The sequence below is a fragment of the Marmota flaviventris genome, chromosome 1 (genome assembly GCF_047511675.1).
Source record: "Marmota flaviventris isolate mMarFla1 chromosome 1, mMarFla1.hap1, whole genome shotgun sequence".
Taxonomy (NCBI): domain Eukaryota; kingdom Metazoa; phylum Chordata; class Mammalia; order Rodentia; family Sciuridae; genus Marmota; species Marmota flaviventris.
The window spans coordinates 210,395,997-210,422,689 of record NC_092498.1 but is presented as its reverse complement, the minus strand read 5'-3'; the positions used below and the strand labels follow the sequence as shown (position 1 = coordinate 210,422,689).

Genomic DNA, 26,693 nt, shown 5'->3' with positions numbered 1-26,693 from the left:
GGCTAACCAGTCAGTGACAACACTCACGGTGGGCGAATAGGATCAAAATTTATCGCGGCAAGAAAGTGCGCTGAATGTGCTGCGCAGGTAGTCTTAAAGCACAAAAGCTCCCCGGGAAGGAAACGCATCACATCTCTTTAGTCAAACTGAAGATATTGTGGTTCGGAAAGGGAGAAGTAAACAGAAACTCAACACCTACTGATCGCGTCCTGTGTGCTGGGTGCAGTATACAAATTATTTCAGAACATCTTGAAGGAATAATTCAGGCTCTGGGATCGGATTTACTGAGTTTGAATTCCAGCCCCCTCACATACTCTGAGTAGGTTAATTAAACTCTCGGGTCCTCACTTTCCTTACATGTCAAAGCAGAATCTTGGCTTCCAAGTAAGAGCAAAGTAAAACGACAGAATTCCTGGAAAGTGTGCAAAGCAGCCACTCACACATAATAAGCCCTCTATAGGTTCTAACCGGTCCCAAAAATTGAGAGTAGCGGACCCGGCTCCCTGGGTCCCAGTCTTACTTCACCGTGTTGGTAATTCTTAACTCTGCTTTTAAGTTTCCCTATTCGTAAAACGGGCAGAACGTTTTAGTTTTCGTTATGGGTTGTGGTGGAAATTAAATGAGTTAGTACAGGCAAAATGCTAACGGAGGCTGACATCACTTAAGCATCTTAAAGTTTTTAGTTCTTTTAGTTCTTATTCGACAATAAGATTTAAATGTTGGCACACGGAATCACTTCCTTGCTGTGTGATCTTGAGCATGTTTCCTCGTATCTCTGCAACTAGCTAATTACAAAAAAAAAAAAAAAAAAAAAAGAGAGAGAGCCTAAAATAGTGCCTGGCACAATAAATAGCAGTCATTATTTTCATTTTACAGGAGGCTAAAGTTCGGAAAGGCGGTGACGTGCCCCAAGGTCGTGGGACTAGAAGATGGTGGGATCGGAATTCGAATTAGTTACTCTGCAGAATCGAGGTACTAGCGAGGATCCAGAGGGGACAGAAGGAGAAGCCGGTAGGAGCGGGAGGGCGCGGGGGGAGGGGGGGCTCGGAGCTCGGCTGGCCTGGCCTAGGAGGCGGGGCCTGGGGGAGGTGCACGGGCGGGGCCGAGGCCGTTTCACCGGCCCGGCTGCGGCGGCGGCGCTGCTTGCGCTCGCTCGGCGCTCGGCTGGGGCGGCCTGGCCCACAATGAATGGCCGCCGCGGCTACCGCTGCTGCTGAGGCGGAGGCCGCGGAGGCCGCGGAGGCGGAGGCCGAGGCGCCGGCGCAGGGGGGCGCGCCCCGGGCCCAGGCCCGGCCCCAGCTGCCGCTGCGGAGCCCGCCGGGAGCCCCCGGAGCGCGGCCACGGCGCAGGTGAGATGGCCTGCCCCAGGCCCGGTTCTGGCCTCCTCCAGCCGGGGCGGCCGAGGGCGGCCGAGGGCCGGCTAGGGCTGAGACGGGAGGCCGAGGGCTTCTCTGGGACTGGCGGGGAGCCGGGCCTGCAGCCCACCCTGTACCCGGACCGGCGACTGCGCGGAGACCCTGCCGCCGCCGGCGGCCTACAGCGTCCGGCTCTGGGCCGGGCCTCGGGGCTTGGGGCGGCGGGATTGGGCCCAGGCGCCCCGCTCCCGGCGCCGCGGGGGCCGGGCCGGCCGGGGCTGGGGGTCCCGGGAAGTTGGAGGGCTCGAGGGGGAGCAGTGAGGAGGCGCCCGGGGAGGCCGGGGGGAGGGGAGGAGCCGGGCTCGGGCCGGCCGCTGCGGGAGGAGGGGAGAGCGGCGCGGCGGCGGGGAGAAACGGCCCGGAGCGGCGGGGAGGGGCCGCCGCAGGTACTGCCCGGGCGCCGGCCGAGGTGGCGGGTCGGGTTACAGGCCGGGCCGGCCGCGGAGGAGCCCAGGAAGTGGGGCACGGTGGGTGGGGGCGGAGAGGAGGCGCCCGGGGATGCGGGCCGCGGGTCACCCGAGGTCAGGGCTGGGGGCTTGGGGGGAGTCCGGATCCGAGGGTCCGCCGGGTAAGTTAAGGGACCGCGGCAGCAGCCTGGGGAGCTGCGGGAGGCTGAAGCTTGAGTTGGGCTGGTGGGGATGTGGGGGCCGGTCGGGAAAAACTAGTGTGGCCAGCAGGGACGAGCCGAGACGGGTCCCCACACCCCAAGTGTTCGCGCAGGGTCAGACCCAGGGCTTTCCTCTTCCCACACCCATCTCTGGAGCCTCCGCCAACTGTTCCAGGAGCGGGCCGGCGGGTGGGTGTTTGTGTGGGCAGCTCCGGACATGGTCTGGAACACCTAGCTCAGGCATCTTGTTTACCACCCGGGTGGCCCTCGCCCGCCCCCACCCCATGCACCAGACGGGAGGCAGCCTCCTGCTCCTAGATGCGTCCTCCGCTTGTTGGAACTGGAGCCTCAGGGCTCAAGCCTGTGGACCAGGACCTGACAGTCACAGGCCATAGTTGTCTTAAGTGCTAGTTCCCACGCCCGAATTCCGTGTGCCCCTCCTGGAGGTGAAGAGTTAGGAGGGGACTGTGTACAGCGTGTTTGTTGACTGTGTCTTGGAGGTTCTTGCTGGGGTAAAGGCGGGTTATGGTGGAGGCTAAGGGATGGAGTAAGGCACCTACACCGTGGCCCAGGCTTTGGACTGCAGGCCCCAGGTCTCTACCTCCCCGCGCCCTGCTGGACCAGGCCCTGTGCTGAGCTTGCTGGTGGGATGAGCTCATGGATTGCTCACCACCACAGGGTTCTCTTAGGCATTTTCTGTGGTCCAGAGGAGGAAGCTGGGGGGTGTGGTTCCTCCAGGGTCACATGACTGGACAGGCCCATCTGGGATTGACTATTGACTGCCCCTCAGTCCAATCCCTTGGGCCGTTGGGTCACCCTTCCAGGGATATGAGTGGAGTAACTCCCTATTCTTTCAGAGTTCCTGGTCCCAAACTTACCTGCTTCCCATCTCCAGGACTGCTCAGTTCCCTTGCAGACAGACTGATATTCCCTGGTATCCAAAAGGACAACAGTGGAAGCTTCTTTCTCAGAGACCTGGTCACATCTTCTCCCCGTTCCTGGTCTGAGAGCCAAGAGGTCAGGGGTCATGGAGCTGTGGGCCTGTGGGGGAAGGGGTTGTGAGGATGGAATGCCACTGGCTCTGGAGCTGGATGTGACTTGGCTTGTCTAGGCTGTTTTCTCCCCTACTCTGGTTCCTCATCAGATTGCCCAGCTCTTCTTTCTTTTCAACTAATTGCAAGGCTGTTACCAGGGTGTCCTGGGGACTTTGATTTGGGATCCACAGCACCTGAGGCAGGAGCCACAAACTGCTGGGTCAAGTGGTATCATCCAGTTCTCCTGGGTTTAATGATGGCTTGTCTCCCTAATCCACCCCTCAGTCTCCCTGCAGTTCCCAGAATACCCCACCAGTAGCAACCCAGGCCCTGCCCTGTGCTCTCTGACTGGCCTCAGCTGCCCCAGGGAGAGAACTTTGCACTTGTTCTTTGTTCCCTTCACCTTTTTCTGCCATGACCTTTCCTTTGAGTCTGAACACACATCTCAACGAGCCCATCTCCAGAAGGACCGCCCTTCCTCCATCCCTGCCGGACTCTTTTGTGTTAGTTGGCATCAGTGTTGCCTGGGACCTTTGCACTTTTCATTTGTTACTTCTACCCTGTGCTGCTGCAGCCATGTCTCTTGGGATAGATATACAAAGAGACCTTCTTTCCTGCCTGGATGGGCCTGGGTTGGCTGCTGGAGTTGCTGTGGCACAGACTGGATCCTCCTGGGGTTCACTCGGGCTGTGTACTGAGGACAGGGATGGGTACCATCTAGTCACTGCTGAAACAGGCGGAGACTGGTGGGAGCTGGCCCAGATGTGGAAGATGGAAGAGGCAGGGGCCTTGCCCACAGCGAGAGAAGGCACTGGCTTTTCAGTGAGAACTTGGGGTGCAAAAGAGTGGGGATGAGGGCAGCAGGCAGGCGGCTCAAGAGGAGTGTGATGTCACTGCCATACACTGGGTGTCTGCTGAAGCCAAGGAAGCAGTTCAGCTCTCTGGCAACTTCTGGCGGAAGTGACTGACCTCAGACAAGAGGTGGCGAAGGGAATTCCAGATTGCTGTATTTATGAAGATGGTATAACAAGGCGAAGGAGCGGTAGGCCTTGAGCGGGCAGGGAGATTTCAGCTGGGTGGTCAGGGAAGGCTTCCGGGAGGGCTGTGATCTGAATAATAAGAAATTAGCTGAGGCGAGGGTGGGGGTGTTCTAGGCCAAGAGGACAGCACATTCAAAGCTTTTATTGAGTATGTGCCAGGCTCCTGCTAAGTGCTTGAAACATTTTGTCTTCATGAGGGAAGGGAGTGAGGATGACCCTACTGTGGCGATAAAGAACCCTAGTGCCATCCAAAGGAAAGAAAAGCCTTGTCTCAGAGTCTCCCCATCACCCGCAGTTGAAAGTTCAGACCTTTTGGCCTGCGTTCAGGGTTTTTTGTTTTTGTTTTTGTTCTTGTTTTTAATCTGGCTCCTTGGTTGGGCAGGAGGGAGCCCCAGCATGTTCTCAGGTTAGGCTCCAGGGGATCTGGTTAGACAGAGGGTCAGAGTTTGGGAATTGGCTTGGCAAGGTCTGACCCTGGAGTTCATCATCGCCAGAGCCTTTGATGGACAATGGGAGCCTGCCAGGATACCTGAGCTGTGCTTGAGGTGATGACTCAAAAACAGGTGGTATTCATGTCTCTCTGTTCCCTCTCTTGGACCCTCCCTGCCCCTTGTCACCCTCCCCTCCCGTTTTTCAGTGAGCACTTTTCCCATGTTTGAACTCACACAAGCCCATGATCAGTGTGGGACCTGTGTGTTGTCATCACCAGTTGACATACAAGGAAACTGAGGCACTCTGGTTCTTTCTTCAAACGGATGCCCCTGCCAGTCATCCGATTCCCCTCTTTCTGAAGCCTGTGGGAGTGGTCCTCTGTCTCTTTGGCCAAGAATGTCTTTGCTGGAGAAGCTTGTGAGCTGCAGAGGCCATGAGGTTGAACTGGACCCACGTGTCAGGTTGGTTGAGGACTGGGTGAGTCTGCACAGAGGATGTGTCAGGGGTTACACTCAGTGCATGGTTGCCATCACCTGTCCACTCTCCATCTGTCCCATGCTGCTGCCTCAGCAAAGGTCCGAGAGTCCTTAGAGACCTGCAGGGTTTTTTGTGATGACGTGTGTCAGTAGTGTTTTCTTAATCGAGCCAACAGGAGGTAGGGGTGAGGGAACTGTGTATTTGAGAGTCAAAATTGATGACTTGTACCACCTTGCCTGTCCACGAGACCCTGGACAGAGGAATTAACTTCTGAGTCTCAGTTTCTTCATCCAACAAATGGGCACAAGCAGTCATGTCTGTCCCATGGTGATTCTTCAGGAGCAATCCTGCCCTGTCCAGTGACACTTAGGAAATGTCTGGAAACATTTTTGGTTGTCATGGGAGGGGATGCTACTGGCCTAGAGGCCTGGGACAACAAGTAGGGCCAGCTCCACCACAAAGAATGATCCAGTGCAAGGGGCAGTAGTGGAGTGGTCAGGATCGCCTGTTTTCTGGTTATTGGGGGATTAAGCCAGGGGTAGGTATGCAGTATGGTTGGTTGATGCTGAGGATGCATTGGCAAACCCTCGGGGGCTACTTCTTGGTAATCCCATGAAATAGCACAAGGTTCTGGGAGACAGTAAGAGGCAAAAGATGTCTCCTACTCTCAGGGAATTTACAGTCTGGGAAGGGCCTAAAGGGCTGGACTGAGAGGACATGACTACTTACAGCTGGCATTACTGGGCACTGACTATGAGCTGGGCACCAGTCTGCCCATGTTCTTCAGTTGTTTGATTCTTGAAATAGCCTCATGGTTGGCTGCTGCTGTTAGCCCATTTTATAGTCAGGGAGACTGATGTCAGGAGGCCAACAGTATTATAGATAAATGTTGTCCCGAAGCATCATTACTGAGTGAGAAGCTTTGTAAAGGATTCAAGCTGAGTAAAATGCAGTGGGCCCTTATTTCCAGACTCAACCAACAGCAGAACAAAAATACATGTGAAAAAAATTGCATCTGTACTGAGCATGTGCAGACTTTTGTTGTCATCATTCAAAAATACAGTTTAACAACTCTACACAGCATTTACTTGTATTAGTTATTGTAACTTTATCTAGAGATGATTTAATTTAGATGAGTGTAGGATGTATGTAGACTATACAATATATGCCATCTTATATTATGGACTTAAACATGATTTTGCAATCTTTAGGGGTCCTAGAACCAATCCTGAACAGATATCAAGGGCACTTGGACACTGAGCTACATCCCTAGCCCTTTTTATTTATTTTGAGACAGGATCTTGCTAAATTTCAGTTGCTGAGGCCAGCCTCCAATTTGTGATACTCCTGTCTCAGCCTCCTGAGTCTATAGGTAGGCATAGCAAGATTTAAATTCTTTTGCTGGGTGTGGTGGTGTATGCCTATAATCCCAGCAGTTTGGGAGACTGAGTAAGAGAATCACAAGTTCAAAGCTAGCCTGAGAAATTTAGCAAGGCCCTGATGCAAAATTTTAAGAAAAGGCTGGAGATGTAGCTTAGCAGTAGGGTGTTCCTGGGTTCAGTCCCCAGCCTGCAAAAGAAAAAGGCCAGGGTTGTGGCTCGGTGGAAGAGTGCTTGCCTAGTACCCTGGGTTTGATCCCCAAACACACACACAGACACAGTTTCAAATTCCTCCTTGCCAAAACCCTCAGGGCATTTGCACTTACTGTTTGTTCCTGCCATACTGTCTTTTGGGTCTAAGTACTCTCTGGGAATGGCTTATGGTCAGAGTTGGGGGCAGTGCATGGCATGGGGCTGCTGCCAGTTCCTCTAAGGAGCTGGAGTTACTGCACCAAGTCCATTCAGATTGCAGAGGGCTGTGAGGAGAAGTGGGAGGGAGAGACAGCAGGTGGAGACTGCTCTTTCCTGGAGACTGGCTGGGGGTGGGCTGGGGGGCGGGGAAGAACTGAAGAACAGCTAGGGAAGGGAAGAAGGCCTTCCTAGGGAGCAGAAGCAGCACCATGCCAGTCTGACCCTTGCAAGGCATCCGAGACCCTGAGGTGAGGGCCCCCAGCAGTGATTCCATCTATGAAATTGCCTCACCCTGTTGCCTCACAGCATTGCCTGATTCTCAAAAAAGTCAGGGTCCAGGTCTAGGTCTGTCCTTTAAGAGCTATGTGATGTAGGCCTCTGTTCTCATCCTTAAGATGATGGGAGAGCTCGTGGCCTCCTCAGGAACTGTCAGGAGGAGTGAATGAACCTTGCCTGAGCCTTTGCTGGGTACTGGAGCCCAACAGGCCCAGCAAAACCTGAGCTGAACTAGTCACTAAACGCACTACCCACCAAGGATGATTTAATGTTGGCCTATCTGGGAAAAAGAAAATGCTGGTGCCATCACGCATGCACAGCTCGGGTGGCTGAGACAGGAGGATCATGAGTTCAAAGCCAGCCTCAGCAAAAGTGAGGCACTAAGCAACTCAGTGAGACCCTGTCTCTAAATAAGATGTGGCTCAGTGGTTAATCACCCTGGGTTCAATTCCCGGTACCAAAAAAAAAAAAAAAAAAAGAATGAAATGTGCATGCATTTAATATGCAGATGCCAACAGTAGGATTTGAATAGTCCTTCTCTAGCAGTATGTTAGCGGAGGCCAGCTTCGTATTTGGCCCTGACCAAGGGTCTGAGTGGCTCTGGGCCAGGATCCAGCTACCTCCTGCTGAGCTGGATAAAGGATTATGGTACTTTCCAGGGCCTTTCCTCCTCGTTAAACATGGAGTTGATGTTTTCCCTTAGCTGTTTTACATGTTGCCTTAGTCTGTTTAGGCTGCTATATAATAAAATGTCTTGCACTGGGTAATTTATAAACAACAGAAAGTTTGTGGGGGATTTTTGTTTTGTTTTTTTACTTTTCTTGTGGTCTGAGAAGTTAGGCAAGTGCTCTGCCACTGATCTACACTTTAGCCCCAACAGAAATGTATTGCTGAGTTCTGGAGGCTGGAAAGTCCAAGACCAAGGCACCAGAGAGTTAGCTGACTGGTGACGGAACCCGTTCCTCACAGATTTCCATGTGTCCTTACATAGTGTGTGTGGGTGGGCGGGGGGGTGGGGTGGGGGTGAACAAGCTCCTGGCCTCTGTTGTAAAGGTATCAACCTCTTATGAAGGTAGAGCCCTTATAAATTACTTCCTTCCCAGAGGCCCACCTCTTGACACTACTGCATTAAACTACTGCATTGGAGATAGGTTTAAACATAAGAATTTGTTTAAACATAGAATTTTTTATTTTTTGTGGTGCTGGGGATGGATCCCAAACCCTTGCACATAGGTGCTAGCAAGTGCTCTACCCCAGCCCAGGCAATTTTGGAGGGACATAAACATTCAAACCGTAATACATGCCAGTAGTATCTCAACAACTTTCTTTGAAAATCATCTGGAAGCATCTGTCCAGGCATTTGACAGTCCTCAAGAGGCTCAAGTCTATGCCCTTGCTGGCTGGGGGGTTCTGGAGCTCTTTGCAAAGAGCTAGCAGTTTCTATTTCCAGAATTCTCCTTCAGCCTCTTTCCCACAGTGTGATTGGTGTGAGTGGTGGTCAGCAATATGAAATTCAGTGACATTGGCCCCAAGTGGGACCCTGACTGTAGGCCACCCCACTGTAGCAGCCATCAGAAGAGGGCACGCATGTGCTTGGCTGAGGTAATGCCTGCGCGCCCCACTCTTGTTACAGACTCGCTGATGTGGAACAAAAATGGGAGTTGGATTGGAAGTAATGGACATAATTATTCATTCCACAGATGACTATTAAGCACTCACTGTGTGTCCTGGGGGCAGGGGGCACAGAGGTGAACCACACAGGCGACACCCTACCCCTGCAGAGCTGGCACAGCAATAAAAACCCTCGTTTGCCAGGTCATGGGAAGAGCACTAGTGAGGGAGGCTCAGGTGGGGAGCAGCCTACGGGGCTAGTATTGGGAAGGGCTTAGTGGGAGGTACGAAGAGCACTGGCCATCTTGGAGACAGCATTCAAGGAGGCCCAAGAGCAGGCAGGGCCCCAGCTGAGCACTGTCAGGACCAAGCAGTGCCTGAGCAGGTGTGAGGGAGCACTGGAGCTTAGCTGTAGCACGGGTGGGGGCTGTGAGTCTGGCCCCATGGGGAGGTGTGGCCCAGAGGCTCCTTTTGAATAGAAATGAATACCTAGTGTTTTGAGCCTGGGTTGGGCAAAGGCATTTCCTTACAGTTCTGGGTGCTGTGAGGGGTCAGGCTGCCAGCATGGCCGGGTGCTGGCAAAGGCTCTCCTGGTTTGCGAATAGCAGCAGCCTTTGCTTCTATCAAAGTTTAATTACCTTCTAAAGACCCCGCCTCTGGGCCAGGGTTGTAGCTCACTGGCAGAGCACTTGTCCAGCCTGCTTGTAATCTCTGACTGGTGAGACAGAGGCAGGAGGATCAGAGAATCTCAGGTTGGAGGCCAGCCTCAGCAATTCAGCAAGACCCTGTCTCAAAATAAAAAGGACTGGGGAAGTAGATGAGTGGCAGTGTGTCCCTGGGTTAATCCCCAGTGTCCACCCCCACAAAATAAAAGAATCCCTCCTCCAAAGATGGGCAACTGAGGGTTAGAACTTTACCATGTGAATTTGTCTTTTGACACAGTTCAGTCCTTTGACACAGTTCAGTCCGTAACAAAGCCCTGAAACTGAGCTGATCCTCCAGAAGCAGCAACATTTCCTAGAAGTACCAGCGCTCCCAGCCCACCACCGTCCCTCCAGATCTTGGTGTCACCTCTTATGGGCAAAGTCAGAGCCTCTGTCCTGTTCCTGACCCTGCGTGAGTGGGCACATCAGCTGGGCTGTGAGCTCCAGAAGCAGGGACCGGGGCTCCCAAGTACTTCATGCCCCAGCAGGGACTTGGCAAATATTTAAGTGACTGTCTGGAGGTCATGGAGACTGCCCTTGGGTCCAGTTGGGAGATGTGCTGGGGCCTTGGCTGGAGATATTGGGAAGTGCACCGTCCTCCCTGTGAGGCAGCGAGAGCAGAGTCATCCTTCACTGCTGGCTGCTCTGTGGGCTCAGCTCTGGGACAGATCACTGGCAGGTTTAGAGGCCTCGTTCCCTCACTATGCCACCACTGCTCCACCCAGCAAGCGATATGGCCAGGTGCCAGCTGCTGAGGACCTGTTTCTCCTGCGGACCCAGTGTGAGCGAACGCTCGGGGCCCAGTGCACTCTGCAGTCTCCCTCCACCCCCATCCTCCCTGTTGACAGTGACCTTCTTCACTTGGTGCTGGGGCAAGGCCACATTCAGATGTCTGCAGCTCCCAGACCCACTGCCCTACTCCCGAGTCACATGGAGCAGGGAGGGTTCCTGTGAGCCCATCAGCTGAGCCTGCAAACCAGTTACTCCTGCACCACCAACCCCTGAATCACTGTCAGAGCTCCCGAGTCCTGGCTGCTAGGCTCATGAGGTGGTCTATCTCTTAGGGGGGCCCGGATTCCCTCAGCCCCACTAGCGTCTTGTTGCCTCCTCTTTCCCCAGAACCTCAAAGTCCACATTGTCAATGATCCCTGTGCACCAGGCCTGTTCACGTGCAGCTTTTCCTGTGCCTGTTCCTGGGGAGGGATTGGGCTGTACCCCACCTCTAAAGCCTAGCTGCTGTGAGCCATTGAGTGAATGGAGAAGTCTGCAGCGCCACTGGGCACTGGGCGGAGCTGGTGGGGCCCTGCTGGGCCTCTCTGCCAGTTGCAGCGTCCCAAACTCCAGTCATTTATTCCTATCTTGGTGCTTTCTATCAGCTGCTGCTTTCATTTTTATTTTTTTAATTCTGCTGGTGCTGGGCATGAAATCTGTGGCCTTGCGCAGGGAGGCAAGCACTCTACCTCCTCCTGTTTTTCTTTTTTCTTTATTTTCTGTGCCAGGGTCTTGCTGCATTGCCAGGCCGACTTGGGATTTGTGATCCTCCTGCCTCGACTTTCCAAACAGCTGGGGCTCCTGGTGTGCACCACAGGCCTGGCGTCTCTACAGTGTTCTCTTAACATTTACAAATATTTGTTGAGCATCTAGCTCTGTTTTAATCTTGAACAGAACCAGCCAGGACACCTGCCCTTAGGAAGCTGACGTTCTCCTTTAAGCAATAACTGTTCAGTTGGCCCTCCTGTATCTGCGGTTTCTGCATACTCAGATGCACCGAACCTCAAAAAATACTGAATCAGATATGCGCCACCAAGCTGGACATGGTGGTACACACCTGTAATCCCAGTGGCTCAGGAGGCCGAAGCAGGAGGATCGCAAGTTCAAAGCCAGCCTCAGCAAAAGCGAGGCGCTAAGCAACTCAGTGAGACCCTGTCTCTAAATAAGATACAAAATAGGGCTGGGGATGTGGCTCAATGGTCAAGTACCCTTGAGTTCCATCCCCAGTACTTCCCCCCACAAAAAATACTGGAGAGGGGCTGGGGATGTGGCTCAAGCGGTGGCGCGCTCACCTGGCATACGTGCGGCCCGGGTTTGATCCTCAGCACCACATACACACAAAGATGTTGTGTCTGCCGAAAACTGAAAAATAAATATACTGGAGAGGGCTAGAAATGTAGTTTAGTGGTAGAGTACTTTTTAAAAATTAGGGAAAACATTTTTGTCTCTGATGAATACATACAGCTGTTTTTTTTTTCTTGTCCCTATTTGTAGCAACTATATATACAGTGTTTACAACAATGTATAAGTCATGCAGGCCAGGGAGGGGCAGGGCCTGGGTCTCCCTCCTACTCTACCAGAGCAACTAGCACCTAATAGCATCTCAGTTCAGGTTGAGTTTGCAGAACTGAGCTGGCTTTACGGACCTCAGTTTTCAGACAGAAGGCAGAGATTTGGAGCCCCTGGTCCCAGGAGCAAATTCGTTCTGGTGCACCTGGCTACAGCATGCACCTCTGAGCCTTGGCCACAAGCTGCTTCTGTTCCTCATAGCAGCCCTTTCAGAATCAACCAGATGTAATATGAAAGCTAACTCAGAGTGAGGAAAGAACAACTGGGATTCCATTCCTGCCTCAGGGACTTTGCACATACCCTCTCTGCCTTTCTCCTCTTTTTCCCAGAGTCAGCTCAGGCTTCTCTCACCAGCAGAAGCCTTCTTACCTGCATCCTGTCCATTTGGGACCACCTCCCTCTACAGACTACAGAATTGCAAATGACTCCCTTCTGCTAGTGGGGTCACTTTATCAACCCACACTTCTCTTCCTTCAAAGAAGATCATCCCCAAGTAAGGGACTTGGCCTTTCTACCTTTTCACTTATTTTCCCTGAAAGAGGTAGTACAGGATCTTATACAGAAGTTCACATATTGAGAGATGCCCAGAATAGGGGAGTGAGTTCCCTGAGCAGCATCAATTCCCATTTCTTTTTAAAAACATAGTACTTATCTTTTTTTTTTTTGCAAATAAGCAGGTTCAAAATGCAAAATCCAAAAAGTCTACTTTGCAGATCTCATTCCTTAGTTTTGCCCAGAGGATACCAGCTGCAGTTTCTTTTTTCCTTTGCAGTGTTGGGGATGGAACCCAGGGCTACATACATGCTAGGAAGTTCTCTACTACTGAGCTACATGGCTGCCTTTTTTTTTTAAATAGCTTTATTGAGATATGCCATATAGTACATCCATTTAAAGTGTACAGAGTCTTGTTTTATTTTGGTTTTGGTACTGATGCACCCAGGGGTGCTTTATCACTGAGCTACATCCCCAGCCCTTTTTACTTTTTTTATTTTGTTGTTGTTTTGAAGCAGGGTCTTCCTAATTGCTGAGGGTCTCACTAAGTCAGTAGTTTTTAGTATATTCAGCTTTGCAACTATCGCCATAGTTAACTTAGACTCCCCCACCCCCACCCCCCAGTACTGGGGATTGAATTCAGGATACTGCTCCACTGAGCTATGTCCTTGGCTGTTTTTATTTTGAGACACAGTCTCACTAAGTAGCTTAGGGCCTTGCTAAGATGCTGAGGCTGGCCTCAAACTCGTGATTTCCCTGTCTCGTCCTGGGAGTTCAGGCGGGCACCACTGGGCCCATCTGACGACTTTCAGTATATAAAGAATAAACCCTATGTCCCTTTGCTCTCAGCAAGGCCCCATTTCATTTTCCCCTCCCTAAAAACAGAAACCACTAATCTGCTTTCTGTCTAAATGGATTTGCCTATTCTGGATGTTTTATGTAAGTGGAATCATACGATATGTAGTCCTTTGGCTTCTTCACAATGTTTTCCGGGGTTTTCCATGTTGTGGCATGTGTCAAAATTTTTTCCCTTTTATGGCTAAATCATATTCGTTGTGGGTATATACTGGTTTGTTTTACGTGCTGGGGGTGCACGCCTGGGTCCTGTGCATGCTGGGTGAGCGTGTAGCCTAGGCTACCGCCCAGCCCTGTGCCACATTTAAAATTTTTTTAATCCATTCATTAGTTAATAGACGTTTCTGTTTCCACCTTTTGGCTGTTGGGTGTGTTGTTTTGTTCTGTTTTGAACAGGGGATTGAACCCAGAAGGACTTTAACACCAAGGAAAGACTTTCCCCCTTTCATCTTCCCGCCTGCTGTGTCTGGGGATTCTGATTTCTCGTCCTTACAGCACTTGCTGTCCATCCTTGTGCTGCTGGAGGGGAGCTCGGGCTTATGTGTAATCTCTTGGCAGAGCTGACACTTGTGACTTTGGCTCCTGGTATTTACCTGTCAGTGTCCAGAGATGTCATACATGGTGCACTTCTGCATCTCAGCTGTCTCCCTTCCAGGCACTTAGGTAGACCTGTTGAATGTTCAAGTACATGTGGATAAGTGTGCCAGGGGTCTTCTATCTGCAGGGGACAGAATATAGCCATCCTGGTCACAGCATGGCTTTGCCGATTTGACAGTACAGTTGACTGGCTCTCAGTATTTGTGAGCTTGGCATCATGGATTCAATCAACAATAGATTGAAAAGATTTTTTAAAAAGTATTTTAAGGATCAAAAATATTCAGAAGGGGCGGCTGGGGATATAGCTTAGTTGGTAGAGTGCTTGCCTCATGTGCACAAGGCCCTGGGTTCAATCCTCAGCAAGACGTAAAATAAAACTATTGTGTCTAACTACAGCTAAATAAATGTGTGTGTGTGTGTGTGTGTGTTGCATCTCATTAAACGTGCGACTTTTCCTTGTCATTATTACCTAATTAATATATTTATATACATTGTATCAGGTATTGTAAGCCATCTAGAGATTATTTAAAGTATGTGAGTGGCCAGGGTATAGATAAGTGGTAGAATGTCCACTTTGCCTGCCTGAGATCCTGGGTTCAATCACCTATGCCACAAAAATGTTAAAGTAAGCCAGTTGCAGTAGCACCTGCTTCTAATCCCAGCTACTCTGGACACTGAGGCAGAAAGATGGCAAGTTTGACATTAGCCTGGATAAAATTTAGCAAGACCCAGCCTTAAAATAAAAGGTAGAGTACCTGCCCAGCACATGCAAACCCTGGGTTAAACCCATAAGGCCCCTGGCAAGTAAGTAAGTAAAGTCCACAGGACGATTGCAAAGGTTCTGTACAAATACTGTGCCATTTGAAGGACTTGGGAATTAGATTTTTGATATCTACTGGGGTTCCTGGAACTAGTCCCCCACCAAAGGACAGCTGAGTTTCATAAAGGCAAGTCTGCTGGTGTAGAAGGAATCTGCTTGATTCTGCCGCGTGGGTGTCTGGGCTTTTGCGTGGCTTCCTGCAGCAGTCGGGGTCCATGAAGCAGGGTTCAGCCAGCACTGGATTTTGCTGCTCAACTTGCTCCCGTGTCTCCCTGTCTGCAGCTGCCGCCATGGCCCAGACCCTGCAGATGGAGATCCCAAACTTTGGCAACAGTATCCTCGAGTGCCTCAACGAACAGCGGCTGCAAGGCCTGTACTGTGACGTGTCTGTGGTGGTCAAGGGCCACGCCTTCAAGGCCCACCGGGCTGTGTTGGCTGCCAGCAGCTCCTACTTCCGGGACCTGTTCAACAGCAGCCGGAGCGCCGTGGTGGAGCTGCCGGCAGCCGTGCAGCCCCAGTCCTTCCAGCAGATCCTCACGTTCTGCTACACGGGTCGGCTGAGCATGAACATGGGTGACCAGTTCCTGCTCATATACACAGCTGGCTTCCTGCAGATCCAGGAAATCATGGAGAAGGGCACCGAGTTCTTCCTCAAGGTGAGCTCCCCGAGCTGCGACTCCCAGGGCCTGCACGCCGAAGAGGCCCCATCATCTGAGCCCCAGAGCCCTGTGGCACAAACATCAGGCTGGCCAGCCTGCAGCACACCACTGCCCCTCGTGTCTCGGGTCAAAACAGAGCAGCAAGAGTCGGACTCTGTGCAGTGCACACCTGTGGCAAAGAGGCTGTGGGACAGCAGCCAGAAGGAGGCTGGGGGCAGCAGCAGTGGCAACGGCAGTCGCAAGATGGCCAAGTTCTCCACGCCGGACCTGGCCACAAACCGGACGCCCCAGCCGGCCCCGGTGGTGGCAGCAGCAGTGGCAGCGGGGGGTGTGATGAGCGGGCCCAGTACATCAGAGCGGACAAGCCCCGGCACCTCCAGCGCCTACACCAGTGACAGCCCTGGCTCCTACCACAACGAGGAGGACGAGGAGGAGGACGCGGGCGAGGAGGGCGCCGACGAGCAGTACCGGCAGATCTGCAACATGTACACCATGTACAGCATGATGAACGTCGGCCAGACGGGTGAGGCCCTGCTCCCTGCCTGGGACGCCTGCCCTACGCCCTCAGGTGCACACATTCACATGTACACTCTGCTTTCTCCCCACAGCCGAGAAGGTGGAGGCCCTCCCGGAACAGGTGGCCCCAGAGTCCCGAAGTCGTATTCGGGTACGGCAAGACCTGGCATCTCTCCCAGCTGAGCTCATCAACCAGATAGGCAACCGTTGCCACCCCAAGCTCTACGATGAGGGTGACCCCTCAGAGAAGCTGGAGCTGGTAACAGGTGTGCTGGCCCCACTGTCTCCCTAGATCCCCCCGCTCTGTGTCCTCAGGCCTCGTGTCCTGTGTTGGTTAGAAGCTACTATCCTGGGGCAGCTGAAGCCCTCGGCCCTTCAGTTTCCCCATCTGGACTTTGATGTTGGTAGCTGCCCATCCTGGCAAGACCAGGGGTGCAGTTAGATGAGCTGAGAGCTGAGCTGTGGTTCATTGGCGTGCTCTTCTGGCACGTGCAAGGCCTTGCGTTCGATCCCCAGTATGGAAAAAAGGAAAAAAATAGATCAGGTGAGTTAGCTAGGCTGATGGTGGCCCAGCCTGTAATATCAATTACTCAGAAGGCTGAGGCAGGAGGATCCCAAGTTCAAGGCGCCTAGGCAATTTAGCAAAACCCTGTCTCCAGTTGTAAAAAGCTAGAGTGGGCAGTGGGTCTGGATGTAGCTCGGTGATAAAGCACCCTGGTTCATTGTCTAGTACCACTCATAGAAAATGGAGGTGACATGAACTGAGGCACCTCTCAGGTGGATTCCGAGGTTTCTGGCTCTGGGAGCTGGTGCACACATGGGGTAGGTTAGCTGCCTTCGGGGCTAACTGCCACAGTGACCTGGGGCCTCTCTCTGCTCCCAGCTGACCTTGCTGAGTCTTGGCCTCCTTGGCTGGGGATGGTCAGAAACGTGTCAAGCCAGACTTGCTGCAGGGCCTGGCAGGTGGCAGGTCCCCATGGGTGTGCCTGTACTCTTTCTGTCCTTTCCTGAGCACTGACATGGCAGAAGAGGTCTGAGGAACCCCACCTGACTGCTCTGGGGCCAGTGGGTGGGACCCAAAGCCCAACACAGAAGGGCCTGGTAAGGAGCGGTGCTTGAGAAGGGCTCCGGCTCAGGCCATATGGGGGTTGGCAGTTTGGAGCACCCTCGGTCAACCTCTGCTTCCCTTACCAGGTACCAATGTGTACATCACAAGGGCACAGCTCATGAACTGCCACGTCAGCGCAGGCACTCGGCACAAGGTCCTGCTACGACGGCTCCTGGCCTCCTTCTTTGACCGGTGAGACCCTTGCCAGAGCCCTAGGATGGAGGTGGGTGTCCTCTACCCCATCACCACCAGGAGCCCTGACTCCTTTCACCCTATCCCCTCTATTCCCCAGGAACACTCTGGCCAACAGCTGTGGTACCGGCATCCGTTCCTCCACCAATGATCCCAGACGCAAACCACTGGACAGTCGTGTTCTCCACGCCGTCAAGTGTGAGTATCCAGCCTTCTGGAGTGCAGGTTGGGGTCTGAGGCAGACTTGAGGCAGCTGTGTTTTTATCCAGTGCGGGCGCTGATGGATGGGTGCAGTTTTGTGTTAAGAAGGATGCTGAGCTGGGTGTGGTGGCACATGTTTATAATCCCAGCAAAACAAAAAAAAAATTAGAATTTTGAGGCTCAATCTCCTCTGCTTGTTGGGAAGAGGGCTGTAACTACAGCGGTTTCTCCACAGTTGGGTAGTGCTAAAGGGAGGCCAGGGGGTCTGTGGCAGGAGGGTCTCAAACCCTGGGCAGGCACAGAAAGGTTTAAACAGCCAGGCAAATCCCCCAAAGAGGTGGCCACCAGACAGTGCTGCCAGTTGTTAGGAGCTCAGTCAGCCACCACTGGGAGCGGTCAGTGGTCTCCCTGTGGGGATTTGGGAAAGCCGTGCAGTGGGAGGGCAGGCCTCATGGGCCTGAGCCACCTGCTCTGCCTGCACAGACTACTGCCAGAACTTTGCCCCCAACTTCAAGGAGAGTGAGATGAACGCCATTGCCGCTGACATGTGCACCAACGCCCGCCGCGTGGTGCGCAAGAGCTGGATGCCCAAGGCCAAGCCAATGCTGGCAGAGGGTGACGCCTACACCACCTTCATCAGTGACACAGGCAAGATGGAGCCGGACATGATGAGCATGGAACACGGCTTTGAGACAGCCAGCCACGACGGCGAGGCCGGCCCCTCTGCTGAGGTCCTCCAGTAACCCCACAGGACCCTCCCCAAGGGGCTGTCACACTCCCCCTTCCCGTCACACACCCGCCCACCATCTTGGTCACGAGCTACTGTCTGTCCCTCCCCAGGACCCTTTGGGGGTGCTGCATGCTCCCAGCCCCTCTGCCTCCCTGTCCCATCCCCTTCCCCCAATGCGAGCCAGGCTGGGGAGGATGGGGCAGGTGGTGCCAGGGCCTGTTGCCTTCTTTAACACACTCATGCAGTGGGGAGCACCTTGCTCCCCCTTCCTAACCCTTAGTAGTCATTCCCTGCTCACCAGGCCTGGCACAGGGAAGGGGCCAGCCTGGGAGACCTGTGAAAGGTCCCTTTCCCAGGCTCTGGGCCACCTTGTCCCCTCACTGCAGCCCCTTGGGACTCAAGGGGGCCCTGGGGGCTCTCAGGACCCCTCCTACCACCTCCCAGTGCTTCCAAGTCTCCAAAAGCGCCTTCCTGTCTCCCTCGTCTGTCCCTGTACCTGGGGGCTAGGATAGGCGAGGCTTAGAGGGACTGTCCACTTTACAGCTGAGGAAATGGGGCCCAGAGAAGGCTCAGAAATCCCAAGACTGAACTAAGGGCAGGGGCCAGTGGTGGCCCAGTGCCCCTCCCTCCCACCACCCTGCGCTCAGTCTCTGTTGCCCCTGCCAGTCCCCTGGGCCTGAGAGAGGCTGGTCCTAAGTGAGGGAGTTCTTGGGGGCAGAGGGAGGGTCTCAGAGGACAGGATAGCTCTCCGGGGCTCGCAGAGCGTGTGGGTGTGCATGTGTGTGTGTGTGTAGGTTTGCTTTCAAAAACTAGTGAAAACATGAGAGGCGGTAAGACCAGGGTTTGAACCCAGGGGAGCAGGCTGGGGGGGCTACTGCCCACTCCCCCACCCCCCCACCCCGCCCCACAGCAGGGCTCCCAGCCCCACCTCCTGTACATACTTTTTAAAACATTTTTTTAGCGAATGAAATATTGAAGTATAAGATTTCCTTTTATTTTTCAAACCAACGGGACTGTGTCTGAGGTCCCCCTCATTCCCCGGGGGGCTGTGGAAGGCAGGTTGGGGGTGCTGGGTCAGGCTGAATGTGTGGGTGCATGGAGTGTGGGTGTGGTTCCACTGTGGGTTCCTAGTCTCAGCCATCACCTGGGCTCCTGTGGTCCAACCAGCTTCCCCCTCACTCCCCACCCAGGCGACAGCTAAAGGATGTCCCGGGCCTTGGCTGGGTGGCCAGGCAGGGCAGGGCCCACATTCATTGTTAGCAATCATTTGTGAAATTCTCTCACCATTCCTCTTTTTACTTCGCCTAGAGGTAGTGTTTGGTTTTTTTGAGTTTTACATGTGAACCCGGGGTCCCCAACACAGACACATCATCATTTCGCCATCTCAGCTTGCTTTCTTTGCCCTGTCCTCCTCTCCTCCTCCTCCCAAACTTCTGCCTGCCCCTAGCTCCCAGCCACCTCTCTCCCAAGGCAGGGGATGGCAGGAGGTCGGGTGGGGGCCAGCCAGGGTTGGACCCTTGGAATCTGATTTGGAGACCTTTACCCCCAACCCAGCAGCACCCCCTCCTAGACTGTAGGGGGTCCCTCCAGATATCTGCTTGTTGCAGGGATGGGGGTTGTCAGATGTGTCAGGTCTGGCTGGGGTCCCGACACTCTGCTTTCCTGACCTGTCCCCAGCACCTTAGCCTCTGGTGGCCCAAGTGTGTGGGGGGAGTCGACACCCCCAGCTAAAGCACAAGCACCTTAGTCGCACCCCCACTCCCCCCACCCTCCCCTGGCCTGACGCCCCACCCCAGCGTTGATCCCAAAGCACAATATCCTGGTCACTTGGCAAGTAGCTGGGCCCAGCCAAGGTGAGGGGCAGGTGGGGACTCCAGTCAGCTCCCCTCCTTCCAGGCCTTAGTGAGGGGGCAGCTCTCTGGGACTAGGGTCTTCTCCCAACCCGCTCCTTCTCTGAGCCCCGCAGCACTGGGTTGGGTGGCAGGGCCCACTTGTTTCAGGGACCCCAGGAGGTGCTCCTGGCTCCCGGGACTGTGAGGGTGTCTAGGGGTTAGGGGTGGGAAGAGGGGTCTGGGCAGGGGGTGCAGGGGAGGAAACTCCTCACTAGGAGAGCCAAAGACAGGGTTGTGCCTTACCCCAGGAGCCACCCCTGCATCTCCCTGCCCTGGCGGCCAGCTGCTTTCCCCTCCCCTCCTCTCTCCTCTCCTCCCCTGCCCTGCGCTGCATGGTCCCCCAACCCTGGGCAGCCAGGAAGAAATACAAGTGGAGAATCATCCACCTACCAGATTTAAAAAAAAAAAAAAAGTAGGGCCCTCCCCCAACTCCACTGGCCGTCTACCCACCCACGCCTCTTTCACAGGGGACAGACCACTGGTCTGCCCACCCTGTCCTGCGTGAAGTGCCAACGCCCTCCCTGCCCTGGGCCTAGCCCCCACCCCTCCCCGGCCCTAAGTGAGATTGCACATTAACTACTGTAAGGAGAGGAGCGGCGTTGGGAAATGTGAACCATGAAAATATCAGTGATGCTGATGAGGAGAATAAACTGAACGCCTTTGTAACAGTCCTGCAGCATGCTGCTCACTCCAGGGGGTGCGCCTGGGCTAGCCCTGTGGGCACGAGACACCACTCTTCCTCCTCTGATCTGCACCTGTGGGTTCCTAGACAGCCCCCAGAAGCTAGAGGGGCAGCCAGGCGCTGTGGCACATACCTGTAATCTCTGGTTTGGGAGGCTGAGGCAGGAGGATCATGAGTTCAAAGTCAGCCTCAGCAACTTGGTGAGGCCTTATCTCTAGATAAAAAATACATCAAGGGCTGGGGATGTGGCTCAGTGGTTTAGCAGCCCTGGTTCAGTTCCTGATTTTTTTTTAAAAAAAAGCTGCAACTATCTAGAATTTACTGTGATGCTGGCTTACTGCCCCCACAGTTCAGTCCTCTAGAACCCAGGAAGTCCTGTACACATTTGCCCCTTCACCCCGTTTACAGCCAGCACTCCCATGATTTGAAGAAAAGAGAAAATGTTTGTGGAGGCACACTAATGCAACCCCAGCAATTTGGGTGGATAAGCCAGGAAGGTGAGTTCAAGGCCAGCCTGGATCACTTAGCAAGACTCTCAAATTCATAAACAAAAGGGAGGTTTGCTAGGGATGCAGCTCAGTGGTAAAAGCACCCCTGAGTTCAGTTCTCAGTGCCCAAAAAGGAAAAATAGTGGAAACCACACTGGGGTGTAACTGGTAGAGTGCACATTTTGTACGCAAAAGCTCCTGTGTTTGATTTGCAGCACCAGAGAAGACATTTTCCATGGGAGAGGCTCAGCAACTGAGATCTTGTAAGATGATAGAGAAGGGACTTCCATCTCAGTCCCCCTTTTCTTTAACCTTTATTTTATTTTTTAGTTTTAGGTGGACAGGATACCTTTATTTTTATGTGATGCTGAGGACCGAACCCAGTGCTTCACACATGCTAGGCAAGCGCTCTACCACTCAACCACAACCTCAGACCATCTCAGTCCCTTTTTGAGACAGTCTCAATAAAAAGTACCCAGCCTGGACTTGAACTTGTGATCCTTCTGCCTCAGCCTTTCAAATAGCTGGGACTACAGGCATGCACCACCACATCTGGAACCAAAAAATGTTTTCTCTTGTGTGGTCTTCCAGGTGTGTGCCACCATGCTGGGCAGAAATTTTCAAATTTTCCATTATTAACCCATTTTGTCCCATCATCCTCTATATAGGACACCTATAAGATATTGAGCCAGGCATGGTGGCCCACACCTATAATCCCAGCAGCTCCGGAGGCTGACACAGGATGGCAAGTTCAAAGGCAGCCTCAGCAAAAGCGAGGCCCTAAGCAACTCCATGACTCTCCTTGTCTCCTTGTGTCTAAAAAGGACTTGGTTGTGGCTCAGTGGTTAAGTGCCCCTGGGCCAAATCCCCAGTCCAAAAAGAAAAAAGGTTCAAATCATCTTGTTCACTTTAAGAACACATGTGAAATCATCCAGGCCACAGAGGATATGCATATCTGAAAAGTCACCAAGTGCCTGCTTTACATCTTTTTATAGAAACAATGTGTGCCATTCTGATAGAATTGGGAAGTGAGCCCAGGCCAAACCATGGGGCTAGACACAGGGTTGGCAACCCAAAGAATACTGATATTTGGTGCACATGCTTTGAAATGTAAAATAATGCTGAACTGAAGGGTTCAGAGGTAGATTCTCTGATCATTGAACACACAGGTGAACGGGGCACCCAAAATGGGCTGCTGCACTTACAGAGCTCTTGGTAGATTAACCCCTGTGACCTCCCCTGCCACATGGCAGTGAGCATCACTGAAAAGGAACAGATAGTTCCTAAACCAGAAGAGGAGGTTTCACAGAAGAAAAAGATCCCAGAAGAAACAAAAACTTATTGCACAGGAATCGATTCAGCATAAAATACGTGCAAATAAAATGGGAAAAAAAAAAAAAGAACAAGAGTCCCATCAGGGGTCAGTCTCAATTATAGTCAACACGCTGAATGATCCAAACTTATGAAAAGCTAGGGTTTTATTTCCAAGTTGGCACATGTAGAAGGCACAGGGCAAATGGCTTTGGGCACTAGAAGTGGGGTGGAGTGTGTCAGGGATCCCTGCCTCCACTACTCCCTGAGCGCACTCGAGACAGGACCAGTGACAAGGTGCCTGCCTGTGGCCCTGACAGTCCCACTGGCTTTAGATGAGAGCTCCCCGGGCTCCACACCCTCCTCCCAGGGGGCAGGGTCAGCTCAAAAGGGCTGGGTGGTTCTGAGGGCACCAGGGGCCAGTGCCCCAGGAAAAGCCCAGGTCAGAGAGAGAAGAGCAGAATAAGAACCAGGAGTACCACTCCCAGCAACACCACAATGGCACACCACTGTCTGCGGTCTGGGGACAGAAGGGTCAGAGGTCACAGGTTAAGGTAAGTGGAACCACCCATCACCTTCCCCAGTCCAAGATCTACCCCCTTCGAAGGGCACTTACCACTGGTCATGTGGGACACTTTGGCCATCTTCCTGAGAACCCTGTCCATCTGGGACTGGGTGAGGTCCATCTCATGAGCAAAGGCATCCAGCATGCTGCCAAGACCAAGATGGCATCAGACTCAAAAGGGCCCATGCACATTAGGGCACCGAGCCCACCCCCTGGGTCCTGGCCTTACACGCCCTGTTCATCCAGCTCCTCCCCAACACGGCCTGACATGTGTTTCAGAACCCGGATGCTCCCAGACACCATTTCCAGCTGTTGGTCCTGTTGCTCCATGATCAACTGCAGGGTGGAGGGGTAGCTGTGGTGAGCAGGGACCCCTGAGTGGTCCAGAGGATCCCAGGGCCTTCTGCCACCCACAACAAACCTGCTGGGTGGCTTGCTGCTCCTCAATGTAGCGTGAGGTGGCTGAGACCACACTGGCATCCAGCAGGTCACTGTGTGACTTCTGAGCATCTGGCTTGGCCATCAGCACCTCCTGGAATACAGGGAGGGACACCCATGCAGAGTGGGCCAGGTGCATGTTTGTGGGACATCCATAGTTAATCAGGAAGCAGTCTCAGGTGGGACTGCTTCCTAGACCTGCCACTTCCTAGCAAAATAGCCCCAAGGCCATGACATTGATCTCCCTGTGCCTGTTTTCTCCTGATAAAATGAGATCTGTAATTCTTGTTTTCTGGGGTTGGAATGAGAATCTCATTAATTAGTAACACCTAGAACAGTGCCCTATACACTGTTAATAAATCTGCCTTTTATATTTTTTAATTATTTCACAATGCTGGGAAGAGACAGTCAACAGTCAAGTGGCTCTTCCTCCCTGTTCCTCAGTCCCTGCTTCCCAGTTTTGCAGGATTGGGTGCAGACAAATACAATCAATGCACTTATTTTATTTTGTTGCTTTTTAATTTTTTTTTTCTGTGCCTGGAATTGAACCCAGGGCCTCACACATGCTAAGTATAAGTTCTAACCCTTAGCTACACGCTCAGCCCCTCTTTTTTCCCTTTTTTAATTGCAATGCATTTAGCACAAGATACAGCCTGGCCTGTGTTTATTTTATTTATTTGAGGTCTTGGGGATTGAACCCAGGGACTTGTGCATGCTAGGCAAGCACACTACCATTGAGCTACATCCCCTGGCCACTGAGTGTTTACTCGACAGAACACTTGTTATTATTTTATCAATAGCTGTATTTCAGAGTTTGGATTTAATCTCCAAGGCGGCACATCTGGAAGGGCATGTGGGCACTGCTTCAGGATGGCAAACTGACATGGGCCTCAGACCCGCACACTCCCTGATCGTGTGGATCTGTGAGGGGATGGAGAAGGACTGGTGTGTTCCAATACAGAGAATGGACAGGTAACACACAGGGAAAAGGTAGACAGGAGGATTGAAAGCTCAAAGCCAGCTTCAGCAACTTGCTGAGGCCCTAGGCGACTCAGTGAGACTCTCTCTAAATAAAATATGAAAAAGGGCTGGAGATATGGCTCAGTGGTTAAGCGGCCCTGGGTTCAATCCCTGGTGTGGAAAAAAAAAAAAAAAGGTAGACAAGTGGCAGTGAGAATGAGAACACGGACACAGAGGGCAGTAGTGTACGCATGGAGGTGAGATGGAGATGTACTCAGAGGTCAAGTGCACACACCCCAGTGGGCAGGTGCATGCAAAGAGAAAAACATAGGCATATATCCTGGAAACAGCCGCACACTGAGCAAATGGGTCAGCACAAAGGACAAGTGTATACAGGCCCTCTCCTGCAAAAAAAAAAAAAGCCAGTATACTTAGAGAACTACACACTGAAATTATGATTGTTCCTTGATATTTTCACGATTTGGGTTCCAGGACCTCCACAGATACAAAAATCTGAGGATGTTTAAGCCCATTATGTAAAATGTCATAACATTCATATAGAATCACTACATATCTTCGCATAGACATCAGATCATTCCTAGCTTAGACCTAATACAACGTAAATAATATGTATTTGTTTTACTGTATTGTTTAGGAAATGCAAGAAAAAAGCAGGCACATATTCAGTATAGACACTTTTTTTTTCTTCCAAATGTTTTTGATTGCTTGAGTCTGAGGATGTGGAACCTGCAGATAAGGAGTGCTTAGGTGTACACACCCAGAAAGAGCATGCAGGTAGGCGGCTGGAGAACAGCACAGAGGATGGATATTAATGCAGAAGAGACTGGTGTAGAAACACAGAGAAGGCAGGCAAACACACAGATCGGGCTGGCACTCAAAGCAACGGGTCCCCGAGACAGACTTAGAGGTGTGTGCTGGGTCTGGATGCATTACCTCTCTGTTATTCCTCTCCATGAAGGCTATGGCTGCTGGGCTGACCATGTGGTCCTTCATTTCCTGGGAGTGAGGGCAGCATTAGCTAGTACAGACATTCCTAACCTCCCCAAACTCACCCCATCAGGACCTCTCCTCACCTGAACAGCTTCCCTCATGCGCTCCACGAACACCTTTCTCTCCTGCAAGTCCCCTGCTGGGAGCTTGAACTTGCCTGGATTGGCTTCCACTATGCGTGGGCTGAGTCAAGGGTCAAGGCCAGAGCTAGATACACCCCTGGGCCTTCACTTTTCAGCCTTCAATACTTTCCCGGTGTCCAGTCTCCCAGAAGGTGGGCTCCCTGAGCACATGCTACAGCAATGGACTCTCCCATGCCACCCCTCCAAAACCCCAGGATATCTATGGTCTCTTCCAGGTCCTCGAGGTCCCACTCAATGCTGCGCAGGCCATTCCGCAGTTCATTGCTGGTCCAGTCCAACTCCTCGCGTCCCACCGCCGCGCCATCCTGCAGGAGCTCACACCAGCGCTGGTGCAGCCCGCGGACGGTGTTCACCGCCTTCTGCACCTCGCTGCGGGCAGGGGCACAGTGGGAGCGGCTGTGGGCAGACGGCCCTCTCGCTCGCCCCCAAACGAAATGGGGGGTTCAAGAGACCTCCATATCTCATTGCGAATCCTCCCACTCGGCCACGGGGCGACCCGTGCACCCCGATGGTGCAGCCGTGCCCAGAACGTCTGGCCATGCACTGGCTGGCAAGGGACTGATGACCTTCCGCCCTCCCCCAGCACTATCACTCACCCTCGGACTACAAAAAAAGGGTCTTCGAGAGACATGTCAGTCCCCCTCCCTCCCAGTCGAACCCCCTCCTTGTGACTGATAGCTGGTTCCCTCCTAGCCAGGAGAATCCGCCGCCAACCCGGCCCTCGACGCGCTACCATAGAGAGCGGGCCCTCCAGAAGAGAAAGAGAGTCCGTGGAATCCCGAAGTACGGCAACTTCCGTCCTCCTCGCAGTCATCTTGGTTGTGGGCAAAGACGGCTTCCTGTTCGCAGGCTCCGCCCCATCATCATCGTATTCTCCAGGGTGGGGGGTGGTGTCCTAGTTGTGTCGGGAGGGGTTTGGGTCCGAGATCCCAGCCTCGGTTCGAGACCCAACTCCTCGGGCCGTTACTCCATAACCTCAGTGTCCCTTCTGGGCAATGAAAAATAATAATAGCCTCCGTTTAGTCAGACAAGGTTAGGTCTTGAACCCCCCCTTTTTTGGTAGGTGGACAGCGTGTCTTTGTTTATTTTTATGTGGTGCTGAGGATCGAACCCTGTGCCTCACACGTGCTGAGCAAGCGCTGTCACTGAGCCCCAGCCCCAGCCTCGCATTGAACCTTTTAACAGACTCCAGTGTCGGCACCCGGTGGCCGTCCCAGGAGATCGTCCCAGCCCCGGGTCCCGGTGGCTGGTTATGGAACGGTGCGGGGAGAGCCGGTGCCCTTCCTCCCCGCGGGGGCGAAGTGAGG

The 26,693-nt window shown here is 52.9% G+C and overlaps 2 protein-coding genes across 4 annotated transcripts; one reads left to right on the top strand and one right to left on the bottom strand.

Annotated features, from left to right (window-relative positions):
* Nucleotides 1-109: 109 nt before the first annotated feature.
* On the top strand, nt 110-20,459 carry Nacc1 (nucleus accumbens associated 1). 2 transcript variants are annotated; one of them, XM_027955122.2, is made up of 7 exons: nt 110-319; nt 877-972; nt 14,773-15,672; nt 15,758-15,931; nt 16,860-16,965; nt 17,066-17,163; nt 17,650-20,459. In XM_027955122.2, the coding sequence occupies exons 2-7, from the start codon at nt 930-932 to the stop codon at nt 17,907-17,909; spliced, it is 1,581 nt and encodes a 526-aa protein (XP_027810923.1). In that variant the 5' UTR covers nt 110-319; nt 877-929; the 3' UTR covers nt 17,910-20,459. The 2 variants fall into 2 exon arrangements, with proteins under 2 accessions (XP_027810923.1, XP_027810922.2); XM_027955121.3 differs by having other exon boundaries at nt 877-1,011.
* Nucleotides 12,635-26,111, bottom strand: Stx10 (syntaxin 10). 2 transcript variants are annotated; one of them, XM_071602102.1, is made up of 9 exons: nt 25,983-26,111; nt 25,586-25,755; nt 25,327-25,421; nt 25,187-25,249; nt 23,256-23,366; nt 23,064-23,170; nt 22,886-22,980; nt 20,604-20,684; nt 12,635-16,163 (listed from the first exon to the last, which is right to left on the bottom strand). In XM_071602102.1, the coding sequence occupies exons 1-9, from the start codon at nt 26,015-26,017 to the stop codon at nt 16,132-16,134; spliced, it is 789 nt and encodes a 262-aa protein (XP_071458203.1). In that variant the 5' UTR covers nt 26,018-26,111; the 3' UTR covers nt 12,635-16,131. The 2 variants fall into 2 exon arrangements, with proteins under 2 accessions (XP_071458203.1, XP_027811177.2); XM_027955376.3 differs by lacking the exons at nt 12,635-16,163; nt 20,604-20,684 and adding an exon at nt 22,419-22,789.
* Between the last annotated feature and the right edge of the window lie 582 nt (nt 26,112-26,693).